The sequence below is a fragment of the Nansenia antarctica genome, assembly GCF_963989245.1.
Source record: "Nansenia antarctica genome assembly, chromosome: 10".
Lineage (NCBI taxonomy): Eukaryota > Metazoa > Chordata > Actinopteri > Argentiniformes > Microstomatidae > Nansenia > Nansenia antarctica.
Genome location: NC_137680.1, coordinates 27,319,592 through 27,339,572, shown reverse-complemented (window position 1 = coordinate 27,339,572; position 19,981 = coordinate 27,319,592). Strand labels below are relative to the sequence as shown.

The 19,981-nt window shown below is 46.1% G+C and overlaps 1 protein-coding gene across 1 annotated transcript in view; it reads right to left on the bottom strand.

The window, feature by feature from the left end:
* Nucleotides 1-5,095: 5,095 nt before the first annotated feature.
* The window catches only part of ptpn23a (protein tyrosine phosphatase, non-receptor type 23, a), a 48,253-nt gene continuing 33,367 nt past the window's right edge, over nucleotides 5,096-19,981 (bottom strand). The window contains exons 20-25 of the mRNA XM_080540393.1: nucleotides 18,573-19,981; nucleotides 17,715-17,899; nucleotides 16,940-17,044; nucleotides 16,180-16,318; nucleotides 15,916-16,029; nucleotides 5,096-6,571 (exon numbers count right to left, since the gene is read on the bottom strand). The exon at nucleotides 18,573-19,981 is cut by the window's right edge and continues 1,148 nt beyond it. Coding sequence (XP_080396519.1) covers nucleotides 5,891-6,571; nucleotides 15,916-16,029; nucleotides 16,180-16,318; nucleotides 16,940-17,044; nucleotides 17,715-17,899; nucleotides 18,573-19,981 — 2,633 coding nt within the window. The 3' untranslated portion in view covers nucleotides 5,096-5,890. The remainder of the gene's footprint in view (nucleotides 6,572-15,915; nucleotides 16,030-16,179; nucleotides 16,319-16,939; nucleotides 17,045-17,714; nucleotides 17,900-18,572) is intronic.

Below are 19,981 nucleotides of genomic sequence, written 5' to 3'. Positions count from 1 at the left end.
ACAATAGCATGCTAAACAAACTGAACTTTGAATGGAGTCATAGTCATGTACCGTTAACGAAATATAATACGAAAAGCATATTTTTCAATGTCGCTCAAAACCGCACAGCAGGGGGGGGGGGGGGGGGGGCGTCGCTTATGGACGAATATCTCAGGGTCACAATGGGTTATAATTCCAAACTAAATTTCTCCATGATCACAATAGCATGCTAAACAAACTGAACTTTGAATGGAGTCATAGTCATGTACCGTTAACGAGATATAATACGAAAAGCATATTTTTCAATGTCGCTCAAAACCGCACAGCAGGGCCGTCGCTTATGGACGAATATCTCAGGGTCACAATGGGTTATAATTCCAAACTAAATTTCTCCATGATCACAATAGCATGCTAAACAAACTGAACTTTGAATGGAGTCTTAAGCCCTGTATGGACGGCATATAAATTACCTGAGGACCTCGGTAATATTTTGTTACCCTAGGACCCCAGTGATTTTAATGACCTATCCGGATGGAATAAAACATCTCCATGCATGTTTGCGTTTCGCGTGCAAGCTGCCATTTAACATCACAGAAGAAGAAGCTGTTCCTGCCGGATATTTTGTCAGACCCACAACACAACGCACGTGTAGCAACAACAAGTCATTTGATTGGACAAGAGGCATTCCATGACTGCTGATCAGATTTCCAGAGCGAATTTACGAACGCAGCCGACAACACTCGCAGACTCGTTTTTTTCATAACACGAAACTTTACGTTTTAAAGTACCCACTCGATATAATAAACAGCAGTTTAACGATCACGAAATACTCATAATTTGTAAATACTTTCGTTTTGGGATGTGTTCGCGTTTGGGGCTGTGTGAGCATCTAATTATGTGTAGTTATGTGTTTCTAGCATGTCGATGTTCTATCAGAATGTTTTGATGTTATTAAAATTAAGAAGATGAATGGCTGAAATGGCGCAAAGCGGGGAAAAACAGATACGAGATCTAAAGTCTCGAACGATTATATTTCAAAACAAACTTTAACTCCCCGAGGGCTCATTCATTCATTCATTCATTCAAGGACCTTCGCCGGTATAGGGGTGTGGAAAACGAAGGTTTCTGCCGAATGCTGCTACCACTGGAACCACGTTATGAAATATCAGTTAACAGATATTGGGATGTATCGTTGATGAATTTTCTCTTACAATGTATAGATTATCGGGGGGTTATATTGTACGGTTATCAATACGTCAGTTACCTTGCGATTCCCACCCCTAACTTCATCCCTGTGTGTTGTCAGACACCGTGATTTATAGAGTGCTAGATCCAGACCATACAAACTGCACAGTTTACAAGCTAATGTTAGGTAAATTCGCTAGAACTGGTTCAGAAGAAGAAATCAGTCCATCGTCACTTGTCGTCGTCGATTAACCTTTTAGGTGGTTTGGTTATCCGATAGTGGAGATTCAAGGGAGTTAATAATGTCATCCACATCCATTGTTTGCACAGAGCTACCCCGGTCAAAACGGTCAATTCTAGTATTAATATCGCGCAAAATCATGCAATACTGACATGTCGATCCGGACGGTAATAAAATTACCTGAGGACCTCAGGGTTTGCTGAAACACAGTAGGTAATTCCAGCCGGAATAATTACTGGGGTCCCTGGAGTAAATCACTGACATGGTCGGTCCGGACGGGATAAAACATATATTACCGAGGTCCTCAGGTAATTTATATGCCGTCCGGACAGGGCTAGAGTCATGTACCGTTAACGAGATATAATACGAAAAGCATATTTTTCAATGTCGCTCAAAACCGCACAGCAGGGGGGGGGGGGGCGTCGCTTATGGACGAATATCTCAGGGTCACAATGGGTTATAATTCCAAACTAAATTTCTCCATGATCACAATAGCATGCTAAACAAACTGAACTTTGAATGGAGTCATAGTCATGTACCGTTAACGAGATATAATACGAAAAGCATATTTTTCAATGTCGCTCAAAACCGCACAGCAGGGTTTTCGATTTCGAAGACGTCACTCACTGTGCTACGGAAACTGGCTAGTTACTTAGGGATTATATTATGTGACACTGTAACCTAGAGACACACTGCACTGTTACGTGACGTCCTGCCAATGGGATGTACATTATTGTCTCATAGGTTGGCATTTTGATGCTTGGTCTTGGAAACAAACACCATGTTTGCACAAACATAGTTTTGTTGTTGTTGTTGTTGGTTGCAATAAAAGCCTATATTTTGGATTGATATCTCTACTGTATTTATTTGATTTCGTTTGACAAAAATATAGAAAAAATATTTAATAATGTGTATATATATATATCACTGGTGTTCTTTTAGGAATATAAGATTTTCAATTCCATCTCGAAAATGATCTATCTAGGGAGTTATATAAAATGCTGAGACAATACTATGACATTCATTGTGTTCTTCATTATTTCCAAGTCATCTTAAGACCCCCCCCCCCAAAAAATAAAAAAAATAAAAAAAACTCTCATGCAGTACCACATAACGACACATGAGGTCGCTTGACACAACGGTAGGCGGGGAACATAGGACCCTTTTTCGGAAGCGGGGAACATAGAACCCTTTTTCGGAAGCGGGGAACATAGAACCCTTTTTCGGAAGTGGGGAACCGGGGAACATAGGACCCGGGGAACATAGGCATGCTCCCGTGAGGATGAAGACATCTAGGCCTATAGAATATAATAACAAAATATAAGCGGAAAATACAAATATATTCAAAGTGAAATAAAATTATCGAATTCCATACATTTAAGGTAGTGTGTATGTGTACATTAGTGTGTGATGTGCTTCTATTTAGTGTGGTGTGCTAAATATCAAAGGGATCCCTCAGGTCAAAGGGACCACGCAGTATCAGTATCACGCAGGTCACAGGAAGCCATTTTGACCATGTGCTAGGACAATGAAGTGGGAGGGGCAGCTAGCCTGCCTAATGTCCCTTTGGCCCTAGGCCACCTCAACCGACGTAGCGTCGGCCCTCACTTTCATTGCGCCACGGTGTGTGTTCGACTCCTTGGTCCGTGTTTCAAGACGGGTCGGGTGGGTTGCCGTACATTTAAGGTAAGAAAAAGTATACAAAATATACATTTAGAAGAATGGTGCACAGGAGTTGGATAGCACTTGTCTATATGTGTGAGTGTATGTGTGTGCGCAAGCGTGCGTGCGTGCGTGAGTGTGTTTGTGTGGGCTTCTATTTAGTGTGGTGTGCGGGGGGGTCAAAGGGATCACTCAGGTCAAAGGGTAGTATCAGTATCAGTATCACGCAGGTCACAGGAAGCCATTTTGACCATGTGCTAGGACAATGAAGTGGGAGGGGCAGCTAGCCTGCCTAATGTCCCTTTGGCCCCTAGGCCTGAGCAGACAAGGAGGCCGTCACAAACCCCCCTTCTAGGAATGTGAGAACCTTTACAGAACTAATATAGGTCTATGAATGTGTGTGCAATAAGACAGATATCTATAAGATACTGTATATAAAAAACATTGCAAATATTTCGCTCAGGCGCTCTCATGGCGAATTTACGAACGCAGCCTATATATACACCTATATATACATTATATTATATACAAATATTTTTTCTCCTCAAAACTTTTAAAGCTGTGTAATATTTGATTGCAACAATGTTTTGTCCTCTTAGATTTTTTTAGCTTTGTTTGTTTCAAAAGTTTTGCTCTCGACAAAAAGACACAAATGTTAACCTCTAGTAAATGTCTCAAAATGAAAGGTGGGCAATGCAGAAAAAAATGCAAGGTATTTTTGTTCTAAATACATTTTTTGGTTGAAACTTTTTTTATTTTTATTTGATGAAACTTTTTTGGGGGGATTGCAATTATTTTTATTTTTTATTATTGCAACATAAAGACACAAATCTACCTCTATATTGTTGTCCCGTGAATTGCTTTTAAATCCAAAAGAGCCTTCTCTAAGGCCGCCCCTAGGCTCTGGAATAGTCTCCCCCTCCACATCAGAGCCGCCGAGAGCATTGAGGCTTTTAAAAAACTAGTCAAAACGCATCTTCTCTCCCTGGCCTTTGACCTGAGGTGAGCCTGCTTTCCCGACACTGCACTCTTTGCACTTTTATTCTACTGCACCTTGCTTTTAGTGTATTTTTCTATTTGATCAGTTTTCTTTAATCTGTATGTTATCTCTTTTATCTTGTTTTTCTCTTTATATTTGATCTGTTAAGCACTTTGGGCGGCTCTTGTCGTTGTACATTTTGTGCTATATAAATAAACGTTACTTACTTACAAAAGTTCCTCAGTAATGGAAAACTGAGCACCCACCCCCCGGATGAATTATGGAAAGCTGGACAATGTCTTTCATGTCTGTATTCTCATCTGCAGCCAACGAATAAGATTGGTTGGTGATTATATGGCTTGAATATTGCGTCTCTGAGGAATGTTATGTAGAACATCAGCAGTGGACTAATCTACTGTACACCAATCAAGCTACATAGCCTTTGTTGGCAATGAAGATGATGGTTCTGGCCCAGTCATCTTAAAAGCCTGTTTTCCTCCATATGGCTTTATATGTCCCAGCGACCACCCTGCTGTCAGGGTGGTAACCAAGGAGAGGAGATGAGGAGGGTATTTACAGGGTTGGGACATGATGACCCTTGACCTTTGGTCCTTACAGAGAACCGAAAAATGAGGGTTTAATGTTGTTTTTATGAAACGGTTGGCTTGTCCTGCCTCCCTCCTCCTCACTCTCCCTGACCCTTCGCCCCTGCGTCGGTTGCTAGGCTACAGGCTGTAGTGAACCTCCTTCCCTCATCAGTTGCTAGGCTACAGGCTGTAGTGGAGGTTGGAGGCTGCACTGGAGGTTCCTAATGTTCTGTACTATTTTCCTATTTTTAACACAGGAGCAAAACTTTGTACTAATTTCCAAATAAAGAGGCTTTGATACCTTGACATTGGTGGTCTGCTGCTTCCTTGTGTGTGTTACAAATGCATTGTGGGTTAAACAAAATCATTACACACGAAAACATTTCTGGTAGTCTAACTTTTATTTAAGATATATTTACAGTGTTAAAGACAAAGAAAAATGTACTTGTTATGACGTGCTGATTCTGCCCTGCGTAGGGTAACCATAGCAATGAGCGACGCTAGAGATTTGGGTATTCCGATAGATCTGCCTGTGTACGCAAGCTCCGCCCCCCTCCCCTCCCTTCCATCTTCCCTCATGTCGACATCAACTTAGTGCAATCATATTATACAGTTATCATCATCATAGTCATCATAGTCCACAAGGGGAGCCCCCCACATCCCCACCCCCAGGCCACCAAACAGCTGAGAGAGGCGGGGACACTGTGCTGCTAGGACAGGAGTCAGGAGGAGTGCATGCTGGGATTGTTGGTGCTGGGGTGGCCAGATCTGGGGGAGGGCGGGCAGGGAGTGAAAAACAGACCCGTCTGCCACAGGTAGAAAGAGACAGAAAGAGAGAGAGAGAAGGAGAAACAGAGAGAGAAAGCGAGGGAGAGAGATTGACAGACAGACAGGTGCACAGTGATTTGGTCCCAGAAGCACAGGCCCCAGTGAAGGGGGGGGTGGGGGAGAGACGATGAAGCACTTCCTGAAGTGCGATTCCCTTTAAGTGACAGAACAAGGCCCAAGTCCCAAACCAACTCTTAGCCCCCTTACCACTGTGCACCTCTTGGTAATCGATAGGACTGTTTCGTGTGTGTGTGTGTGTGCGTCACATTTCTTCTACCTTCCACCAGCCCCTTCCTTCAAGTTCAAAGTAGCACTTAAGATATGCTAGCGTTAAGGGTCTGGTTTGGTGCTAGGCTATAAAGTGAGGAAAGGGGGTGTTTAACCCCGTTAAAGTGAGACTCTGTGTGTGTGTGTGTGTGTGTGTGTGTCTCAGGTCTTGTTGAGGCTCCAGAGGGGGTCCAGGCTGCTGAGGGGGTCGTCTCCCCCCTCCTCCCCCCCCCGGGGCCCCTGGAGACCCTGGCCCTCTGCGGGCTGCAGGAAGCTCTGCTTGGTGACCCGGTGCTTCCCCTTACCCCCACCCCCCCCCTCCATGGAGAAGGCCTCGGGCGTCAGAGAGGCCAGCAGCTCCAGAGAGGAGGGGGCCGGGGCCGAGAGGGAAGGGGCGGGGGCGGGAGCGGAGGGGGCGCCTGGGGGGGGGGGCGCCGCCGTGTGGTGGTTGTTGTTGGTTGCCGGGGGAGACGAAGGGGGTGGGGCGGAGGCGTCGTCCACGCCGTTGGCCGGTGGGGAGTGAACCTTCGCCGGGGAAGAGGAGGGGGAGGGGGAGGAGAGCGGCGGCGGCTGGGGTTCGCTGGAAGAGGGCGAGGGGGCCTGCTGGGGGGGGGCGGTGGCCGGCTCTGGCGCCGCCCCTCTGTGGAGGGATAGGTCGGCGGGGGGGACAGCGAAGGCTTGGTCCTCCTGACCAGAGGGGGCGCCGTCGAGGCCGGGATCCATGGCTGGGTCGGTGGCGCTGGGGGGCCGGATGCTGAGTTTGGCGATGGTGGCCTGGATGGAGCTGATGGGCATGTCCCCGCCCAGGACGATGTCTAACTGGGACTCCTGTCGTGAGTAAGGCTAGAGGAGGGGGGGGGAGAGGCGGAGAGGACAGACGTCAGACAGAGGAACAGAGATAACGGTAGTACACAGAGATTGTAAACAGAGATTTAAAGACGGATGGTAGACGTTATACCTGATCTGACCACGACTCCAACGCTCCCTTTACCAGAACCAGGCATGCACAAAGTAGATGGGTAAAACATTAGACCCCAACCAACCAACCAGACACACATTAGACCCCAACCAACCAACCAACCAACCAGACACAAACATTAGTCCCCAATCAACCAACCGACCAACCAGACAAACATTAGACCCCAACCAACCAATCAACCAACCAGACACAAACATTAGACCCCAACCAAGCAGCCAACCAACCAACCAGACACAAACATTAGATCTCAACCAGAGGCCAACCAGACAAACATTAGACCCCAACCAACCAGACACAAACATTAGACCCCAACCAACCAGTCAACCAACCAACCAACCAACCAACCAACCAACCAACCAACCAGACACACACACATTAGTCCCCAACCAACTATACAAACATTAGACTCCAACCAACCAACCAGACAAACTTTAGACACGAACCAACCAACCAGACACAAACATTAGTCCCCAACCAACCAACCAACCAACCACAAATATTACACACACATCAACTATCCATCCAAACAACCAGACACAAACATTAATCCCCAACCAACCAACCAGACACACATTAGACCCCAATCAACCAACCGACCAACCAGACACAAACATTAGACCCCAACCAACCAACCAACCAACCAGACACAAACATTAGTCCCCAACCAACCAACCAACCAACCAACTAGACAAACATTAGACCCCAACGAACCAGACAAACATTAGACCCCAACGAACCAGACAAACATTAGACTCCAACCCACCGACCAACCAACCAACCAGACAAACATTAGACTCCAACCAACCAACCAACCAACCAACCAACCAACCAACCAACCAGACAAACATTAGACTCCAACCAACCAACCAACCAACCAACCAGACAAACTTTAGACACGAACCAACCAACCAGACACAAACATTAGTCCCCAACCAACCAACCAACCAACCAACCACAAATATTACACACACATCAACCATCCATCCAAACAACCAGACACAAACATTAATCCCCAACCAACCAACCAACCAGACAAACATTAGACCCCAACCAACCAGACAAACATTAGACCCCAACCAACCAAGACACAAACATTAGACCCCAACCAACCAACTAGGGATGCACGATATTATCGGCACCGATATTTATCGGCCCGATAATGGGAAATTAATGTTTATCGGTTTTTATCGGTTTTATTAAATTGTAGCCGATATTGAGCCGATAATATGAAGCCGGAAATATTTCTGCTTCCGGTTTCCGCGCTCATGCTGCTGCGCCTGCGTACAGGCACGCAGTGTATAGACGACAGCAGTGTATAGATGAGAGCTTCCCCGGTGTGGACATTCTGCAGAGTTTCTGAGGCAGATATATATATAATAGTGCGTTTGCAATTTGCAACACATGTTCGACAAAAGTTCGGAGAGGAGGGCAGAGGTCTACGAGTTACAACACAACGAATCTCATAAGTTAACTCTTAAGATTCTCCATTGCAAGCAGCACGCTGTATGGAAGGAATATCAAGCAGAAGGTAGCCTAGCCGCGGTGCCTATTGAACACGCATTTGAATTGTATTCAGGTTGTATATTAGGGAACACCAATGGAAAACGTGTCTATTATTTAGGTGAGAATGTGAATGTAGGCTATACAAGACAAGTTGTTTACAAGGAAAACATGCACTTTTTGTTTTTCCATGTCAGTGCAATTTATTTTGAATTCTTATGCAAAACGTTTGATGGGCTTTATCACAATCTACCTCATCCTCATGCACTAAAAGTAGCCCAGCCCTTTTCAGTTGCTTTATTAAGCATACTAGTGTAGCCTACTATGTGCCTTGTGTCATTCTGTTTATCTGCAGACTAAGCAGCCATTTGGCACTAGTTTCTGTAAAAGTTCTATAAAACGTTTGGTTCTATAAAAGTCTTTATTTTTGTATTGACTGATGCACTTTATTTATTTATTTTTTGATATTTTATTTATGCAATTTACAGGGATAGACAAGATGCACTTTATTTTTGACACTTTTTTGATCTAATTACTCTTAGGTGAGCCTTTTTTGTTTTCATAAAAGGAGGCCAGATCTTGGCTAAAAAAAGCATTGTGCACTGTCTATAACAGATTCTGTTTGTTAGAGGAAATAATAAATGAACATTTGAAGAGTCAGAAGTGTTCTCTTTGTTGTGTTAACAATAGTGATGTAAGTTAGATTTAGTGAGATCACTATGGAATATTAAATCATCAATCTTTGCTCACTACATAGCCTTTCTTACCTTCAGGTGTGCATGAACTACAGGTTATCAACTGTGAAATTATATCGGTTCTCATATCGGTTATCGGCCACGAGAAGCGGGTAAATATCGGTATCGGTATCGGTTGGAAAAAATGCATATCGTGCATCCCTACAACCAACCAACCAACCAACCAAGACACAAACATTAGACCCCAGTCAACCAACCAGTCAACCAACCAGACACACACACATTAGTCCCCAACCAACTTGTATAGTTACTATACAAACATTAGACCCCAACCAACTATACAAACATTAGACCCCAACCAACCAACCAACCAACCAAGACACAAACATTAGACCCCAACCAACCAACCAACCAACCAAGACACAAACATTAGACCCCAACCAAGCAGCCAACCAACCAACCAACCAACCAGACACAAACATTAGATCTCAACCAGAGGCCAACCAGACAAACATTAGACCCCAACCAACCAGTCAACCAACCAACCAGACACACACACATTAGTCCCCAACCAACTATACAAATATTAGACCCCAACCAACCAACCAACCAACCAAACCAACCAGACACAAACATTAAACACCAACCAACCAACCAGACACAAACATTAAGCCCCAACCACCCAGCCACCCAACCAACCATACACAAACATTAGACCCCAACCAACTGAAGGGATTTTATATTATTATATTATATTTTATAAAAAGTGATGGTCTTGATGATACAGATGACAAACGACAGACTCAGATCTCTCTTTGGTGGTTTAATGAATACGACCGGTCTGGAAGGAGTATAGGGTCCAAGTATACAGCTCACATAGTGAGTTTAGGGATGGGACGATTATCGTGTTTATCGTTAATCGCGATAAAAACACCCGCGATAACTTTATCGTGGAGAATTTTAATTAGTTGAATAATCGTCATAATCGCTTTTTTATTTTTTTTATTTTATTTATTTATTATTATTCTTTTTAAATGACTGGACTTTTTAAATAGGCACTACATTTTATAAACACTGCTTTGTCTGACTGGTGGTCCCCAGCTGATGACCCAGTTAGGCCCACATAGGTGTTCAGTGAGGTGTCACAGCACACCTGTTCTAAAGGCACTGTTGGAGGTGCGTCAGGCAGCAATGCCCAGCAGGAGTACCATCACCTGTATCATGATTTGATCTGTCTGTTTTTATTGTATGTATTAATGTATGTGACCTATGTGTGTTTTTTTTGTTTTTTTTAATTTTTTTATTGAGTTTCACAGAGACATGTACACAACAGGACATAACAACAACAACTAGTATCCGTGGGGGAGGTTATTGTCCCATTAATAGTAGAAAACTAGTTTTGCACTTTGTTATGCAGTACATTGTCCATAAACAATAACTTATAAAAATACATTTATCTTACACTTATACCTATATGTCAGATATTCCATAGGAATCATATCAAAAATTACCTTGTGCCATCCAGCTATTGTAGGCGGTTTGCAGTCTATCCATTTCAGCAATATATTTTTCCTTGCACAAAAAGTGAGGATACACAGAAGTCTTTTGGAATGCATACTTTTAAGTTGTTTGTCTGGCAACCCAAACAATAGACACATGGGGTCCTTTTCCAATGTAACATCTAGAATTAGATTAATTTTATCCACTATACCTTTCCAGTAATCATCTATATATCTACAAGTCCAAACACAATGAACAAAGCTCCCAACCTCGGTAATACACTTTGTACACATTTCCGATTTGTTATGATCCATTTTATGTCTAAGTTGGGGAGTAATCTGCAAACGTTGTAGTAGTCTACATTGCGTTTCCTTCGTCCTATTACAGATTGAGATGTCGTTTGCCGATTGCCATATTAGTGACCAAGTTGCTGCATCAGTATTAATGTTCAGGTCATTATTCCAGTCTTTGGGCGTAAATGCAGGTTTGCCTTTATCATATTTCGAAAGTGCTCTATACCCAAGCCCCAGAATGCCTCTCGTCTTTCCAGCAGAGACTATCTCCTCCAGCGGAGAGGGTTGGTGACAGAGGCCAGTGTCTTTTTGGCTATTTAAAAAACTTCGTATCTGAAGGTATCTGAAAAACTCATTTCGTGGTAGGTCATATTTCTTACATAATTGGTCAAATGAAAGTAGTATTTCAGTATCATATAAATGTCCGATAGTAACCATCCCTTTGCTGTCCCACCGCTTGAAACCCCTATCCGTGGCACCAGGGGAGAAGTCTATGTTGCCCCAAACTGGCGAGAGGGAGGATGTAATAATCGTATGTTATAAATAAATAGTAATATAATTGAGATTTCTCACATGAGCCGCGCGCGAATATCCTCACAGAAATTTCTCTCGCGCGATTGTTCAGCCTGCATGGGTAACGTGACTGTCAAGTCAGCCTTGTCAGTCAGTCACTAACGTATGCTAGCCTTCTCACCATGGCTGCATCGGCCCCGTGTCCATTGCCTCACCTTTCCAGGGTTGCACGCAGGCTTCTATGCATACCTGCAACTAGTGTTCCTTCAGAGAGAGTGTTTAGTGCCAGTGGGCACATACTCACACCTCTCCGAGCACAGCTAAAGGCAGAAAAAGTGAACATGTTGAAATTTTTGCACTTTAACCTATCTTGAAGCTTTCAAGTCTCTAAGCCACAAGGCTAGCACTCAGTTTGATGACAGAAAAGTGTCAGTGTTCAAGTTTTGTTTGACAGTATTTTTTTCCTTTATTTATGCAGTGATACCTTATAATTTATCATTACCTTATTTAAGATTTTATTAAAGATTTTTATTTTTGTCAAGATGTTTTTAAAATGATGTTAATGTTATTAACATGATTCAATAAAAATACAACAAAATCTAAGTTAAAGTGATTACAGTGTGTTTTATTGGCATTCTAAAAAAAAGTTTTTTTTTTTTTTTTTTTTTTTAAATTCTCGCGATAATATCGTGGATCGCGATTATTTTGCCCATGATAATCGTGACATGACATTTTCTAATCGTCCCACCCCTAAGTGAGTTATGGCACTTTTCCATCTGGGTCCCGCTTTAGCGCGGTACGCATCACTTCGGGGTCAGGTCGGGTCACTTTTGATCTGTTCTGGTTTCCATTATACACACAGACCCGGAGCTAGTAGGAGGAGTAGAGGATAGTAGGCGGAGTTACGCGTCACACGCAGCCTGGCAAAAAGCTTCCGGGTGTACACAGCAACAGCAGTGATTTTTTTGGAGAGAAAGAGAAAGAGAGAGAGGAAGCTATGTACACATAATAAAGTCATGTTTTTTGAACCCTTAAAACCACTGCCTTCACTTGTCTGCTTTATGAACTGTAGTATCATCATCGGGAAACGCCGACAAGACGCGAATATACCGGCATTTGACTCATGAGTGAACGGTGTTATTCACAGACAAACACGGTGCCGTTTGCGGGTTAATAACTTCGGTTTACCGGGGGTTAGGATAACAATTCAAACGTGTCCGGAAAGAGGAGAAGCCAGGGAATTCAAAAGTTTTTGAATGGAGTCGATCCTCCACTCCTATCACCGTGGACACAGCGCGGAGCGAAATCCCTGTTAAAACCGGCATTTGACTCATGAGTGAATGGTGAAAATGGCTGGACTCCCGGTTCATCGAGTTTACGGTTAAAAGCATAACTTCTCGGGGTGTCAGCGCGGTGGTTAAGGGCTCAAAATGACCGTAGACAGATGGTGAAGTTAGCAAAGGAGTATTGTGTTTTTTTACCACCTCCACAGCCGGTGTTATTCACGGACAAACACGGTGCATAATAGCGATTTTTGTGTTGTGCTTGTTGTAAATAAAAGTTATATGATTCATTGAAATGACATTAAACTACCGTATTTTCCGCACTATAAGGCGCACTTAAAAGCCTTTAATTTTCAAAAAAAACGACAGTGCGCCTTATAACCCGGAGCGCCTTATATATGGATCAATTGGTTAATTTGTTGATCCATACTGGTTGTACACGGCGCTCAAGGCGCTCTGTCAAAATGTTTCAGTACGACTGGTAAACTACAAAGCCGCACCGCTTGCAGCATTACGGTAATCAGTAAACACCGGTATACTGTGCTTACTCACAGTCCCACACCACTTGTGTAAGACCCCAAGTAAAGAAGACTAAACAGAGTTTCCGAGGGAACAAAGTGAGATTCTTGGTGCTTTCAACTTGAAGTTTTAAAGTACCCACTCGATATAATAAACAACAGTTTAACGATCACTAAACACTTAGCATTTGTGTATTGGATTCATTATTCTCGTTTGCCGGAGGCTACCGGTAAGGGAGGGTTGACTTGTAAACAAAGTTTCGTTTTAGCTCGTGTTCAAAAGCAAGAACTGTGTGTTCATCTAGTTATGTGTAGTTATGTGTTTTTAGCATGTCGATGTTCTCCCAGTATGTTGTCATGTTATTAAAATACAGTTTAGACCTTCGTAGCGATGTGTTTTGTTAGCTGTTAGCCGCTAGCAGCGTTTGTTGTGGTTTGGTCAGAGTCACTTTTCTCCCATTCAGTGTTTGAGGTGAACCAACATTCAAATACGCCTGTCGTGTTCAATCTTTCTCTGATTTGAATGTATGACACATCATTTGAAAGCTTACAATCTGTAGTTTAAGCATGTGTAAAAACTGAAAAAGTACGTTGCACATTTCACCAGGAGCTGTCACATATTGGTTGTTGGTTATAATTGTATAGCCTATTGGTTGTTTTCTGGTGTTGTTTTGCTCTGTTTGTAGTCTACTTGATGTATTTTTATCAGCTGTTAAATCACCACAGCGGTTAATCCACTAATAGAGATAATAGCAGATTGAAAATGCTTGTAGCTAACTACTCTATATCTCGTGGTTGCAGCTATTGCGAATTGCTATTCACGTGAGTCAGCTGTGAATCACCGCAGGTCCTTGACGCTTGTTGCAAAAATGGATGACGAACGGCTGATACTTGAGGTGGAAAAATATATATTTTTGACAGTGGAGCAGGTAGAACGTTGACGGTGACAACGCTCAGGTGGAGCTTGGACAACGGGAAGTTGACACAACACCGATGGAGAGGTGACGCAACGCAGTAGGTGGAGCTTGGGCGTAACGCAACCCCAGTCAAACGTTTGACTGCAGTATCTATTCTATGCGCCTTATAATCCGGTGCGCCTTATAATCCGGTGCGCCCTGTATATGAAAACAGTTCTAAAATAGGCCATTCATTGAAGGTGCGCCTTATAATCCGGTGCGCCTTATAGTGCGGAAAATACGGTAAGATAATACGATGGTCAGCATAATTTTCCGAATCTTTATTAATAAGCTATTACAGAAAATGTAGTGACATTTTCCTAGTGAATGTGGTATTTTCAAGATGGCGGTTGTGAAGAAATAATATGGGATGGGACATGGGATGACGATTGTCCATTGACCAATCAACGGTGTGCAGCGTCACACGTCACACGCAGCCTGGCAAAGACACCCGGATATGAAATTAAAAAGACCCTGCTCCGATGTGGTACCTGGGACCTGGGACCGAAGCGAACTGGACCGATGAATGGAAAAGGGGACCGAAGCGGGCTGACCTGGGTCAGCACCAGGTCAGCACCAGGTCTGCTACGTAGTGGAAAAGTGCCATTAGTGAGAGTTTATATACAGCTCACATAGTGAGTTAGTGAGAGTTTATATACAGCTCACATAGTGAGTTAGTGAGAGTTGATATTGTGTTCACAGACAAAGAACTTACATAACTTACATACGAATCCTATATGAATGTTAAACAGTATGGTCAAGGCCATTAGGTACACACAGAAACTGGACGCTGAAACACTTGGTGGTATCTCTCCTTAAGGAGGTCTCTCAGGGTCTCCATTGGGGCTGTCTAGAAGGTAGAGGGTCCCTGGGCAGGAGAGGGTTCAACCACAGTTCAACGACATAAACAAACCTTGTCAACTTGCTAGACCCCAACCAACCAATCAGACAATTATTAGACCCCAATCAACCATACACAAACATTAGACCCCAACCAACCAACCAACCAACCAGACACAAACATTGGACCCCAACCAACCAACCCTAAACATTAGACCCCAACCAGACACAAACATTAGACCCCAACCAACCAACCAACCAACCATACACAAACATTAGACCCCAACCAACCAACCAACCAACCAACCAGACACAAACATTGGACCCCAACCAACCAACTAGGGATGCTCCGATTTATCGGCCACCGATTTAAATCGGCCGATTTCACTCCAAATGACTCGATCGGTGATCGGCAAAAATGGCCGATCGCAAAAACCGATCTTTTTTTTTTTTTTTTTTTCCCTTTCCTGGGGAAGACAGATAACTGAACAGAAAACATAGGAGGACGTAACAGTATGTAAACCATGAAGGCCACGTTTATGATGTCTTTTATACAGCCATATCGACTGACTTGGGCTTCAGGCCCTAACTGGGTGATAGGCCAGACCTTTACTATGCCATAAAAATGGGTCTGCGTTTGCTTGGTGCCTAATGGATCAAAGCTTTTGTCTAAAAAGCAAAAAATATGTAGGCTATCCAGTCAGTAGGCCTACAGTTATGTATTTAAAAAAAAATCGGTATCGGTATCGGTATCGGTTGATCTTGAGGAAAAAAATCGGTGATCGGTATCGGCCCCAAAAATCCAGATCGGAGCATCCCTACAACCAACCCTAAACATTAGACCCCAACCAGACACAAACATTAGACCCCAACCAACCAACCATCCATCCAACCAACCAACCAACCATCCATCCAACCAACCAACCAACCAGACACAAACATTAGACCCCGACCAACCCAAAAGACACCCAGAGTAGAGTTTCCCTAAAGCCTTGTAGTACTAAGATCATCACTGTACTATATACATAATGTACTATATACATAATGTTAGCTGTGACTTGACTACGCGCTGCTAGCCTAAGCCACGTCAGAGACAGAGGCCGGGCTGACCTTGGCGGCTGCGTTGTTGGTGGTCTTGCTGCAGGGGGCGCTAGTGATGCCGTGGCGCTGCAGGACCTGCTCAGCGTGCTTCAGCACCGTCTCGTAACAGAACTTCAGATGCAGCTGTGGAAACACAACCAGGCAACCAATGAGAGAGGGAGGAAAGGGGGGGGGGGAAAGGTCAAATTCTGCCATTCATGCAGTGTGTGTGCCATTTAAATGGAGAGTCTGACTCAGTGAAGCACTCTCTGTGTGTGTGTGTGTGTGTCTCACCTTGTCTTGCAGCATGTTCTTCCTCTGCTGCCTCATCTTCTTCACCAGCAGAGGCAGGTCAGGGATGCCGTTCCCTGCCTCCAGCTCCTGCACTGCCGCGTACAGCAGACAGAGGGCGCCGGTGCGCCCGACACCAGAGCTGACGCACACACAGGGAAGAGTAAGAGTAGCACTCTGAAACCAGGTAAATTTAGGTATGGGTAGCCACACCATAGTACAGTGTGTGTGTGTACGGACACACACTTACCCACACATGTTTCCCCCACACACATACACACATGTACCCACAAACAATATATATACTGTATATATATATATGTTTGTGTCTGGTTGGTTATATTAGGGCTGGGATTTTTCTGTGTTAAATTCGATTAATTAATTACAGAAAAAATAACGCATTAACTTTTTAAACGCATTTTAATCGCTTTTTTATTTTATTTGTTTTTTTTACCATTTTAGATGGCACTTGTGACTTTATGTTAAACTGTTGGTCTGTTTATTATTTTGACCAAGGATATTTGGGTGGGGAGGGTTAGTGTAACATTAGGTTAGGTACATTGTGTGATCTGTTGATCTGCGTAGCTAAAATAAACAGGATTTTGCTGATTTAAACTTATGCATGTATGTCTATTCATTGATTCACTCGTATACCAAATCCATTTGACACACACACACACACACACACACACACACACACACAAAATGTTACACACTTTATCTTCTAAACAACCCCAACCGACAACGAACAAACTAGGTTTACCTGCAGTGAACCACGATGGGTGTGTGTAGGGGCCTCTGGTGCAGGTAGTGTCCATGAACCTCCTGGATGAAGCGGATGAGGTTACTCTTACTGTCAGGGAGGCTCCTGCTTAGAGAGAGAGGGGGGGGGGAGACAGAGACAAGATGTCAGGGAGGCTCCTGCTTAGAGAGAGAGAGGGGGGGGAGACAGAGACAAGATGTCAGGGAGGCTCCTGCTTAGAGAGAGAGGGGGGGGAGACAGAGACAAGATGTCAGGGAGGCTCCTGCTTAGAGAGAGAGAGAGGGGGGAGACAGAGTCAAGATGTCAGGGAGGCTCCTGCTTAGAGAGAGAGAGGGGGGGGGGAGACAGAGACAAGATGTCAGGGAGGCTCCTGCTTAGAGAGAGAGAGGGGGGAGACAGAGTCAAGATGTCAGGGAGGCTCCTGCTTAGAGAGAGAGGGGGGGGGGAGACAGAGACAAGATGTCAGGGAGGCTCCTGCTTAGAGAGAGAGAGGGGGGGGGGGGAGACAAGATGTCGATGTCAGGGAGGCTCCTGCTTAGAGAGAGAGAGGGGGGAGACAGAGACAAGATGTCAGGGAGGCTCCTGCTTAGAGAGAGGGGGGGGGGGGAGACAGAGTCAAGATGTCAGGGAGGCTCCTGCTTAGAGAGAGAGAGGGGGGGGGGCAGAGTCAAGATGTCGATGTCTGTGTCCATGCCTGTGTGTGTGTGTGTGTGTGTGTGTGTGTGTGTGTGTGTGTGTGTGTGTGTGTGTGTATGTGTGTGTGTGTCTCACTCACATCTCAGGCCAGGAGGTGAACTGCAGATGGATGACGGTGCGTTTGAGGCTCTGGTCGTGGTACTGGAGGCCAATCATACGCTCCACGTGGGTGGGCGTGGTCTTCTGGGTGGTCATGGTGAGTGTGATTGGCCCCTGGGTCAGCTGCTGCCCACGCTCCGTTGGAAAATACCGCATCACTTTCCCCTGTGAAACCATGACAACCACGAAACCATGACAACCATGAAACCATGACAACTTAACCATGAAACCATGAAACCATGACAACTTAACCATGAAACCATGACAACTTAACCATGAAACCATGACAACATAACCATGACAACCATGAAACCATGACAACCATGAAACCATGACAACTATGAAACCATGACAAACCATGGGTGAACCATGGGCGAACCATGAAACCATGACAAGTTAACCATGAAACCATGACAAGTTAATGAACTTCATCAACTGACAGTCCTGGTATCATCATTTCAAGACAAAGTTTCATTCATGCCTGATCTAATACATACAGACAAGCTGTTTTCCACACTTTTCTGTCAATAGCCAGTTAGCCTGCAGCTTCATAGCTAATAATGGGGACACGTTGCCAGAATAAATGGAACATCTTACATATTTGTATCTTCTTTTCACAATTTGCTTAAAATCAAATTCAAAGTGAGCTCATTAAGATCCTACATTTGCTGTCCTGTCCATGTCAGAAACGTGACATACTGTATCCACCTGCTGCAATAAGACTATACATATCCTTATGAATACCCTTATGAATATCCTTATGAATACCTTTATGAATAGAGAGAGCCACATTCAGGCCCCCCCCCCCCCCCCCTCGGGCTTCCAGACTCTTCCGTACCTTGTCCAGCTCCTGCTCCGTCACCAGCATGACGACCAGGGACACCTTCTGCTCGTACACCATGAGCCAGAAGTCCGCCGCCGTGCCCGCCAGCGGCGCCTGCGTGGCGATGAGGCGCGGGCAGTAGGGCGACAGCTCCTCCACGTAGCTGGCGTTGATGTAGTCGTCTTTGCCCGTCCGCAGCACCACGCGGTTGACGTCGTACGGCATCACGTCCTGGTGGCGGTTCTTCATGGTGTAGCAGCGGGCGATGGCGATGGACAGCTGCCGGGTGTCCTTCTCCTGCTGCTCCTGGAGCTCCTTCCAGCGGGCGTCCAGCACCGAGGGACCCCCCCCGCCCCCCTCGCCCGTCGAAGGCCGCTCTAGGGTGTCCACGGCCGCCCGGAAGCGCTCCAGCTCTCCGCACAGGCTGGCCACGCGCCCCGGGGCCTGGTAGGGGTCGCCCTGGATGAGCCTCACCCCCTGGGTGCTCTTCTTGCGCCGCTCCCCGTCCTGCGGGTCCGCCTTGGTGGGCTGGAGGACGTTGGCGGGGGCCTTGGGCCCCCCCGGCTGGCTCTCCGGGCTAGAGGAGAGGAGGTCGTCCGTGCTGGAGTTCTGCCGCTGGAACAGGGAGGTGGAGGGGGAGGAGGAGGAGGAGGAGGAGGGGGAGGGGAGGAGAGGAGGAGGGGGGGCGGGGGAGCCTCCACCCTCTGAGGGCGGCCTCTGGGGGGGGGGCAGGCCCAGGGAGGTGGGGCCGGGGGAAGGAGAGGGAGACGGCGAGGGGGAGGGAGGGACGACGGCGTTGGGCGACGGGGCCATCGGAGGGGGGGGTCCGGACTGGGGCGGGATCATGTGCTGGGGGGGGGCCCCCGGCGGACCCCCCGGGGGGGGACACCCAATGGAGGTGGGCTGCGGCGGGGCTCCGGGAGGGACGTTGGCCCTGGGAGGGGAGGGGTACATGGGGCCGGCCGGGGGCTGCTGTGCGTGCGCCATGGGGAGCGGAGCCTGTGGTTGTTGGGGGGCTACAGGCTGGGGGGCCAGAGGCTGTTGGGGCATCATAGGGGCCCCCCCTGGGTAGCACACGGGCCCTAGCTGGGACAGGTGTGGCTGGGCCGGGTGGGGCATAGCGGGTTGACCGGGGTGGGGGTGCGGGTGGGGGTGGGGGTGGCGCTGGGGTGAAAGGGAATTGGCGAGCATCTGGGGCAGGTGAGCCGGGGGGACGTGGTGGGGCTGTGAGATAGGGGGGGGCATTTGTGGGTGAAGGTTAGGGGCCATGGGCTGGCTGCCCGGGGGCATGTGCTGCTGCTGAGTGCCGGGGGGCATTTGCGGTTGGCACTGGGGCATCTGCTGATGAGGAGGGTGGTGGGGGGGGGGCATCTGCTGGGCGTTGGGATGCTGCATCTGCTGCTGATGCGGCGGTGGCAGCATCT